Source organism: Propithecus coquereli, unplaced genomic scaffold (assembly GCF_000956105.1).
Source record: "Propithecus coquereli isolate 6110/MARCELLA unplaced genomic scaffold, Pcoq_1.0 Scaffold83, whole genome shotgun sequence".
Lineage (NCBI taxonomy): Eukaryota > Metazoa > Chordata > Mammalia > Primates > Indriidae > Propithecus > Propithecus coquereli.
This window is the reverse complement of record NW_012154507.1, coordinates 878,514-889,060: the sequence shown is the minus strand read 5'-3', so window position 1 is coordinate 889,060 and position 10,547 is coordinate 878,514. Positions and strand designations below refer to the sequence as shown.

The window sequence follows — 10,547 nt, the reverse complement described above, 5'->3', positions numbered from 1 at the left end:
AAAGACTTTGGCCTTGGCTGTGTGACCTGCTTTCTCCAATCAAATGTGAACAGATGTGAGGTATGTCACCTCCCAGCAGAAGCTTTAAGAGGCATCCCACCGCCCCACCAGCTCTCTTGCTCCTCCCATCTTGTCACCAAAATGTAAAATCTCAAATAGAAACTGTTCTCTCTGTCTATGTATAGGGGAATGAGTAGAATCTAGCCAAAGCTATTCTGTATCCGCCAACATGAAAAGTGAGTGAGAAATAAATATTTGTTTTTATATTCCACTAAGATTTTTTAAAAATTCACAGCAAAGATGATTATTAAATTGAACAGCAATATGTCCCAAGAACAGAGCAAGCCCTGATTACACAAAGCCATTTTCTACTTCACAACACATTACTATTTAATGTATCTCTGGGAGCACAGTAAGTTCTCCTCTGTACTTCTACATTTACTAAGAAAATTTAATAGCATTTTCTTTTCATATCAAAATAGCCAGAGCTCTCTGAAAGCAACATTCATAGAGGCCGTCTCCTCTACTGGAAAAAACAAATTCAACATAGTGAATTCATGTACCTATTAGGAAGTTAAACAGGAGTAGAGGTCACCCTGAGTCCCCGAACTGATCCCAGACGGTAGAATCCTTGGGGAAGGAGGCACAGTTGGCTGCAAGATTCCCTTGTCTCCCCAGGCACCTCCCTTAAACACAAGGTGTATTCTGAGGGTTAAGAAAGTGGTGAAGCCCACGAATTGCAAATGGTAGTGGATGGGGCTTCTCATTGTACCTCTCTAGAACATTCTGGCCTTCCTGTTGAATGTGTTCCTACCGTTTAATGAGCCAGGCATGACTGCCCCACTGTGCTAAAAACCTTTACCTAGTTAAGGCTTTTTGATGTAATCATTTGGGGGAAGGAGGAAGCAGGCTTTGAAAGTAAATTCTTCACTAGGTAACAGAAACCAAGTAACTATTAACATAGCAATTACTATATGACTTCTAAGTCATAGAAACAATACTGAATTCTCAGGGCCTAGGGCTCTGGAAGATCAAAACTGGAATTCTTTTATTCATTTATTCAACAAAATCTTACAGAGACTCTACTAGGAGCTAGTTAGCTAGTTGGGTCTCAGGGGTTCAAAGATGAAAGATTTGAGCTCATGGTCCACTGGAAAGCCAGTAAACACACTCAATACGGTGTGAGAAGGGCCAACTCCAACAGATACAAGGCCATGTGAGGCAGAGAAGCACTTGTTAAGGGGTGGGGTGGGAAATGCTCAGAAGAAACTTCCGTGATGCAGTGACATTAGGATGAGTCTGGGAGTATGAGTGAGCCAGCTCCTTTCACTATGTACAGATGATACCTGCTCCTGATAACAGTTCTGCAAATTTCCTCTGTGACTATGTGCCTTATGCAGAAAATGGAGGGGAAAAAATTAGGATAAATAAGAGGAGACAATGAGGAACTTTTATGTTGAGAGGCTGGGAAAGGAACACAACCTATCCTATTAAGAGGTATTATCATTCCCACTTTACATATGAAAAAGTGAGACTCCTGTTAAGGGTTGTTCAAGGTTGAACCCAACCCAAGCCAGTATGACCCCACCAGGGGTCCAAACTTTATTCTGAATACTCATATGTCACAGCTTTCAGCCTTTAGCTTTGCATTCAAGCACTGGAAGTTTCAGAAATGGTTTGGAGAAAAAGTATTCTTTCCTGGCAGAAATGGTAGTCTTGTCTGAGATTTAAGAAGTGATACTTAAGAGAAAGGTATGCCCTACTACATTTCAAATATCATTATTTCCACGGACTATCTCACAAATGAGGAATAATTTTACAAAGATTTTCAGTATCCCCTTGAGGTGGCATCTGCCTTTATTGTCACTTTCTTTGAAAATTACATCTATATCCCCATCATATCATGGACAGTGCTTTTGATGATATTAATACCAACAATCTCCTAAATCCCTTTATAGTATCATAGTATTGACCTCATTCTTTATCTGTTAACTAGGCTAATTTTGCTGATTTTTTAATTTTACAAAGCATAGAAAGATTGGATATCCAGAGCTCTTATTTTTCCGATCATTTTAAACATGATTTTCTATAGTCCTGCTTAGATTTATAGTTTTGTATATATAGAGCATTTAAATTAGTATCAGAAATTCCATCCATTTCTATGAAACTTTATTGGAGTTATGCAAATTCATGGTAGAGGCCATTGAAGTTTGGAAACATGAGTTTAAGTCCTAGCTCTGCCATTGTATGGCTCTGAGAACATGTTGTATTCCAGTCTTAGCTTCTTTTTCTATCAAACAATGATAATATCTATGTCATGGGATTCATTTTGAGATTAAGTACCATAATATCCATGAAAGCATAGTGAGCTGTTTTTCAGATTATTCTCTTGTTCTCTCTTCTCTTTGGTGCACTGGAATATCCCCAAGAGCTTCTAATAATCACAGAAAGAGTAAATTATGTTCCAGCTGATCTTTAATGGTATGGTCTTTGAAATTTGTAATCTGTATACGATAAGGCACATTTTTATTAACAAGCATATTTAATTAACTGGAATAATCTGTTTCACAAACAACTGGGACAATAGGAATATCTCTATAATTTATTAAAGCCAATTAAAATCTTTCTGAAGATTTAAGAATATTTTTCTCACTTTTTTAAAAAAAGAATTTTAGCTTTGGGGTTCATATAGCTGCTAAGAGACCATTTCAAAACATTATTTTTGAAAAATATATTTTCTTATATAGAAAAAAATCTATTCTCAAATTAGTAGGACACTAGAAGAGGCTTTCACAACTCCTCTAACCCGTTGTTTATCCCCTACCCCTAACTGAATCCTGTGAGCTGCAATTTTTCTTCTTTTTTTAAAGCCAGTTTTTTCAAAGTTCTGGGGTTGGTTTGTTGTTGTTGTTTTACTACCTAGTTATTTTAAATGGCATATTTTGTTGTTTTTGTTGTTGTCGTTACTGTTCTTAAGGCTAAAAGAGATTTTATTCAGTATGCTGCCAGCCAAGCTGAAGGACAAAGGGAAAGGGAGATGTTGAAAATACAGACGGAAGAGATGCCGAGGAGGTGGTCATGGACACAGGTAGAGAAGCTAACACCAGGAAGGTAAAAAGACACACAAGCCAAAAGTGACCCCACAATGATGGTACTTGGTAAACAAAAGCACAGAGAAATTCTGAGGTAGAGAGGAAAGTGTTTGTTACCAAACAATTGTTTTGCTCTGTCTGGAAAAGTGAAAGTATGGTCACCCGAGAGGAAGTGAATATGACTTGAGGCTTGAGAGTATTCTCTGGGGCAAGCAACACGATGTCCACCACCAACAAGTGAAAGTATTTGGTGGCAGCCCAGTGGACCCACCTGCAATTAAAAATTATAAATTTGCTGAGAAACTCATGGTCATACTTACGAGATTTATCAGTTTAGCAATTCTGGTAACCTGGGAGTTGGCGAGTGGTCTCGGGGATGTGAGGAAAGGCTAAAGGTCTCGATTGGTCAGAAAATGCTGACGAGGGGGGCCAGTGCAGTCACCTGCAAGAACTGTGACATTGGGGAAACTAGAAGGACTCCAGGGACTGGGAGTCCTGATGAGGACAAAAGCAGGTTCTGTGATGTTACTGGGGTTTTTATTCTTTTCACAATGGGCACAGTGTGCTGTTACTGCATCCCAGGGCTGAGATGTTACAAAAGATGCTGAGTTTTGACATTTTGAAGATGAGAAAACTAGCTACTTTGTAAACTCCGTTAGAAGTCATTGTCCAACCATGTGTTAAGTTTTTCAACAGATTTTGGTGTTTGGTTTCTCTGCTACACTGCATACTGCTAATATCATAGATTGTAGCTATACATTTCCATTCTTCCTCCACCTCCCACTTGATAAAACTTCCCCACATCCACGCATAAAAATCTATGTAACATCTCTGCATTCTGTGCCAATGGTGAGATCTTTCACAGCTGGTTAGAAGGTTACCAAAACACACCGAAGCTCCCACATACCTGATCTGTTCTGTCTCTCAACTCTATGTCCACAAACTCCTGAGGATCCTCGGCTCTGAAGTTCAAGAATAGGAGCAGAGGAATCTTCTGTGACAGATAGAGGGGACAGTTGTCTACTGATGCCACTGTGTGAACTGGGGCAGTTGGCTCCTGGTTTACATCGAGTGACTGATGATCTGGAGGTACCTGGAAGACAGAGTTCAGACTGGTTTGAGAACTTCTTGGAGGACAAATTGGAAGCAGATTTTAAATGCCTTGGCAGTAAAATATATGGCAGCAACAATCACAGTCCTGATGAGCTCATTACAAATTCTATAAAGGGCCTCCTAAAATGAAAATGCTATGTTGGCAAGGTCTGTGTCTCTGAGATAAAGAGTCTTTTTAGATAAAATCATTAACAAAGAAATGAACATTAGAAGACAGTATTTGGGTTGCTACTTGTGCCCTGAATCAAAATTGTTAACACAGCCAAATATTATAGTGTAAGGCAAGGAAAACAAAGCGTTATGTTATGCATGCTTCCACCCTTTTCTTTTCAAGGCTGACTGTCAAATTCCTAACTGGGAAGACTGCCAATAGTGTTTCCTCTCAAACTGACTATACACTTTTCCACCAGATTGATCACTAAAATCCAATTTTGTTGTGTCTCCCCAATCACCACTAGCCTCTATTCAGTGTTATAGATGAAAACCCAGCCTCCAGGACAAGGACCCCACAGACCAAGCCCCCTTCTGCTCTGATTAACATGAATCCCCAAGGCTTCATGGGCCCACAACCAGTGCCGTCCACAGGGTGCTGTGCTCAGAAGGGTCTGTCCCGGCACCCCCATCCTTGGTCAACATTGAGAGATTGACACGGCAACATCACCATTAACTAAACTCCAAACCTCATTTGGATTCCACTAGTTTTATCACTGGTGTCCTTTTTTATTTCAGGACCTCATTCAGGAGACCATATTACATTCAGTCATCATGCCTCCTCATCCGCCTAGGGCCTGCGACAGTTTGTCAGTCTTCCCTGGTTAATGACCTTGACATTTCTGAGGAGCGTGTTGAAGTATTTTGTGTTCACAGGATTTCCCTCAATCTAGGGATTGCCAGATGTTTTCTCTCTTGGCCATTTTGGGCTCACAGGTGGGGAAGAACATGGCAGAGGGGAAGTATCCTTATCACATAATGTCAGTCATTGCATACTACCAATAGACCTTGTTACAGATGACATTAACTGCGACCACCTGGCCAGGGTAGTGTTTGCCAGGTGTCTCCACTGTCTTTATTTTTCCCCTTCTCATACTCTATCTTTTGGTAGCCTGTTACTAAATCCAGTCCACACTCTGGAGTGAGGGATGGGGGTGCTAAACTTCACCTTCTGGAAGAGCAGTGTCTACACATATTATTTGGAATTCTTCTGTAAAGAAAATCTGCCTCTTTTCCCTCCTTTATTTATTCAACAATTTATTTATTTGTTCATGTATATATGGACTCATGAATATTTATTTCACACTTTGGGTTAGGATCAAATCTGCATTGTTTATTCTTTTGCTCAACTTATTCCAGCTTTGGCTATGGAAAGATCTTTCAGATTGGCTTCTGAGTTCCTTTAATATGTCCCTATTTTTTTTTTGTTTTTGAGCTCCTCCTTACTTTCTGGCATTATAAAATGCTCTAGGCTTGTCTTTTATTTTTCCTGCCCCACTCCTAGAATCAATCATTTCTCCAAGGATTCCTGTTTCCTTAGAGAAGAGTATTTAGAAACTAATATCTGGCTGTGGGTAAGCTCACTGTTATTGGCCCTCTCAGTTGTCAGAGCTAGAAAATATGTGCATGTCAACTCATGTATATACATATAGCCATAATTATTTATATATATCCTACACTCTTTTTATGGTTTCTAAGAACAAGTAAAATATTCTGTACATAGCGTGACCTCAAGTCATACTTGTTGACTCTGATGTGGATCGACTAGGGTGATTAGATACAGAGTACCAAAATCAACCTGGACACTGATGGACATTATCTCCAAAACAGGTATACTTCTTTGACCACTCAGAGCATTTGTGCTTACTCTTCCTTGTGAGTTATGAGTTTCTTTATTCTCACTGATACACAGTGGAAAATAGAGGCTCTCATTCCCTCTGGGTCATGGAGGCTTTGTCTTGATGTGGTACTTCTGAGATGATAGAAAGTCGAAATGTCAAATGAAAACTAAAATCAGTGGCATCCTGGCTTTAATTTGGCATTGAATCCATCATGTTATGTACTAGGTGAGTAATCACTTGAAGCAATCAAATCAGAACCTCGAGAAACAGTGGTTTCCAGGAAAAAAGAAAGCTTGAGTTCCTGAACCATTAAGAACCAACATGAACCAAGCACCTCCAACAAGAACAAAGCAGAATAGTGTAATCTTAGGTGACAGTGTTAGTTCCACAGTTCAGGCCTCTCCATTCATGATAAAAGCTTGTCTTATTTTCATTTTTCTTTTTCTTTTTTTCTTCTTAATCTTGGAAAAAATAAGTAGAGGTATATAATAATGTATTTATCTGTACCATCTATTATTAAGTGTCTTAAATTGAACTAATTAACATTTATTATTTCATCTTGAATTTAAAAAATGTACAGCTACTCAAAAAGTAAACAGAAGCATCACATACTGATTACTATGCTTAAATTAATGCTATGTTAATATTATTATTATAAAAATGTCAAAATATATAAGGTTCTTATTTTACATATCCAGAATGTTTACTGAATAGTTCAAGTTCAGTAAAAAGAGGCTGCCTGAAATTCAGTGAACTCTCAATTATTCATGCTCTTCAAAAGGGGCTGATGTTCAGATACTCCAAGAGTCTTTTTAAATTTATCTTTCAAGTATCTTTTAAAATTTATTTTTACAGAAGATGTGCCTCCTCATCTCTTCTTAGGTTAATATCAGGGTTCATTTAGTGATGACTTGGCAATTGTAGGTGCAAAGGAGGAAGTCTAGAAATAGGTTGGGTAGCAAGTGGAGACGGGATCAAGATAAAATACTGTCTATAGTTCCCTAAAAAGTGGGTAACTTGTGTGTAGCTACAAGTGTTGAATTTGCAAACCATACCAGTGATTTATCTTGCTTCCTCATTCTCACCGAAATACTATGTCCTGGCTTCTGTACTTCCTGTTTCTTATACAATATACCTCAAAGCCCATTGCCTGCCACCAGCTGCCTCCACTGGTCAGTTTGTGGAAGAGACCAGAGAACAGTTCAGCCACAAGAGATAATGTAATCACTGTCCTAAAAAGGCAAACTTTAAACTTCAGAGCCAGGCCTAGAGGTACATTCAGGCCACGAAGTAGTTATCTCCCATCATGGAAATGAAGACACTGTCTCATCCTCTGTGGTCTTGTACCACTCAGTCTAATGCCAGCCCTGATGAAAATAAATATTCAGAATGTTGCCTGGGATGCAGTCAAAGATCATAAATAAATTGTATCTATTTTCTATTTTCTATGCCACAGTGAGTGCCTGAGTGGAAGCAGGGATTGCAAATTCCGTTAGTGAGCAGTGGTCAGACTTTAATAGGTATTGGGAGTAAGCTGTATTAGGAGTGATGGGCTGGAAGTCTCTTATTAGTCACACCAGATGATCCCTTTATCCCTCTTAGTGACATCTGCTCACCTGACCCGTAGCAATAGGACCATCTTGGGCTATTTTTCTTATTTGCACAGGCAAGAGAATATGATTTCTTTATCTGCATTGATTGGGCTCTGAATGCTCCCAAATTTAATTTGATTCAACAAGTAGTTATTGCGCACATATTATGGGGCAGGTATTGTGTCAGGAGCAGAGCTGGACAAATGAAGACTATGTAGTCCATACCTGCATGGAGCTCTCAACTTAGTCTAAGTTGGACATGTAACCAACTAACCATAATTTAATGTGAACTGGGGAGCAAGAAGAAAGGGAGTGAGTGATTCATTCAGAAGCCTGAAGCCGGGAAGTCTTTATGGGAGGTTACATCAAAGGGTGGCTTTGAAGGATGAACAAGACTTCATCAGGCAGAGGTTTAGGCTGAGGAATAGGCAATACACTCAGAGGAAACTGTAGGAACAAATACTCAGAAGTATGCTGAAATCTGAGTGCAAGAGAGCATTGGAAATCCCATTCTTCTACCCTTGCCTGTTACTTGAAAAGGAACTGTCTAATTGATATTCAGACAGCATAGAATGGTTAAGAGCCCAGGCTGTCTAAATCTGGGAGACCTGATAGGAGTATGGGCTCTGCCGTGTATACTGCACAACATTGAACCAGAAGGTGGCCAGCCTTCTGGTTCAGCCTCATTTTTCTCCTCTGTTAAACTCACCTCTGAGGAATGCTGTGTGGATTAAATGGCCTAGAGGAAAGTCTCAATAAATGCAGACTATTAACTAATAATGAGCAGGTAAACAAAAATGACTATTCGTGGTACTTTATTAATTAGAACACTTGGCTTCATATACTAGATGGGGAATTTTTAGGAGCTTAGCAACCTAAAGGGACAGGATGGCCAAGATGTCCCTAAGCCTCAGGAACAACTGGAACCAGGGGTCTGGTGCAGCCAGACAGCCCTCTTATTTCTCCATCTCTCACTGCTGGGTGCCAGCTTCATTTCTTCTCACTGGTCTGCTGCTTGCCTTTCTCTGAAGAAAATCTGCCTCTTCTAAACTCCTAAATTTTTAATCTCACAGCTTTAAGCTTCTGAGAGAAATCTAGTTGCCCAGAGTAAAAAACTCTGAAGAAGGGACTCTTGTATTGTACTGACTCCTTGTCTAATTTCTGTGACCAGGAGTGGGAACCTTGCAACAGGCTGCAGCTCTCAGGAAAGGGTGGGTAGAGATGGGCAGATGGTGCCGCGGGTGTTCACTCTAGGAACTTTGAGGCAAAAAGGGAGAAGAAGAACTACATCCACTGACTAAAGCAGCTGCTTCAACAGATTGAGTGTAAGGTGTAAGGGGCTCAGATAACAACATGAAAAGCCAAGCTGGAACAGATTAACTGGGAAAAGGTCTTCAGACAGCACTGTGGGTGAGAAGCAAAGAGGCAGGTAAGTCTCCATGAGCGCAAGTGTAAGATGATTTGGGAGATGCAGAGAGATCAAACTCCCAGCTATCATCCAAACTAGGGCCCTATCATTGACTTTTATCTATTATGCACACAAAAGGTCAACAAAGCATCTGGCTTTACGAAGCACGATACTGAAAACTGAGCTAGTGACTTCATCCCTACCTGCCCCCAGATTATGAGGTAAACACCTCATGTAGATCTGGTGCCCAAAACTAAAGACAGAGATAATGGATATACGGAAGGCAATTAACACAATCCAGGGTAGAGGTGTGTGTGTTGGGGGGTGGGTAGTTGCTCTACGACAAAAGGCAGCATAGTATCCGAGAAAGACTTCCCTAAAAAGCAGACCACCAGTTGGCCGTGTCACCTCTGGTAAATCACTTGACCTCTGCTTGTGCACATTCTTTTCAGTTTGAAATGAAAGGATTAGACAAAGTGATTTCCTAAATCCCTGTATCTTTGTGTTCTTTCACTTGAAGATTTTTCAAAAAGTACCTACAAATCATGTTTAACCATAAAAAAACTTTATCTATTTTCAACTAATTTTTATAGACTTTTATATTAGTCAGTGTTCCAGAAGGAAGAGATGGAAAACTCAAATTAGGATAATTTACAAAAAGGTAGTCAAGATAGAGGGCTGTAGGGCAGGGATTCTCTAAGCCCCCACCCCAGCATCACGTGGGAACTTGTTAGACATGCAAAGTCTCAGCACCCACATCACACCTAGTAAATCTACAACGGGTAATTTATGGTTTAAGGAGCCTGCCAGGTGATTCCAATGTAAGCGAAAATTTGAGAAAGATTCTATGTGAGAAATCACAGGGGGTAGCACAGTACTCAGATTTAACTATAGCACTTAGTATGCCCAGGCCTGAAGAAACGGGGGATGGAGTGATTAGAAGAATCTGGAGGGAAAGAGTTGCCTGACTTTGGCTATGACCTTTAATTAAGGCAGGCACCCAGCCCAGGGACTCTGAGAATAGTCCTTTCCTTCGATATCCTGAAGGAACTCAATAAACCAAACCCAGGAGACAAGACAGCCTTTCTTTAGTCTTTATAGGTCTAGCTCCCAGAGAAAGTCAGGTGGAGAAGGTGGAAAGAGGATCTGGAAAAGCAAAGAAAAGGAACCCAATATATCATGTTCCTACAACAATATTATATCACAAAGTCAGGTTAGGTCACATGCTCTCCTAAGTCCCTACTAGCTTGAAGCTTCTTTGATTAATGATTCTTTCATTCAAGCTCTAGCAAACCATATATTACATATTAACCATAAAACTAGCTTCGAGGCCGGGCACAGTGGCTCACGCCTGTAATCCTAGCACTCTGGGAGGCCGAGGCGGGTGGATCGCTCAAGGTCAGGAGTTCGAGATCAGCCTGAGCAAGAGCGAGACCCCATCTCTACTAAAAATAGAAAGAAATTATCTGGACAACTATATATACAGAAAAAATTAGCCGGGCATGGTGGC

At 40.2% G+C, this 10,547-nt stretch overlaps 1 protein-coding gene across 1 annotated transcript in view; it reads right to left on the bottom strand.

Annotated features, from left to right (window-relative positions):
- SLC35F4 (solute carrier family 35, member F4) overlaps positions 1-10,547 on the bottom strand; it is a 221,937-nt gene that overhangs the window by 27,382 nt on the left and 184,008 nt on the right. Inside the window, exons 2-3 of the mRNA XM_012663734.1 lie at positions 4,000-4,185; positions 596-686 (exon numbers count right to left, since the gene is read on the bottom strand). Of these exons, the coding sequence (XP_012519188.1) occupies positions 596-686; positions 4,000-4,185 (277 nt within the window). The remainder of the gene's footprint in view (positions 1-595; positions 687-3,999; positions 4,186-10,547) is intronic.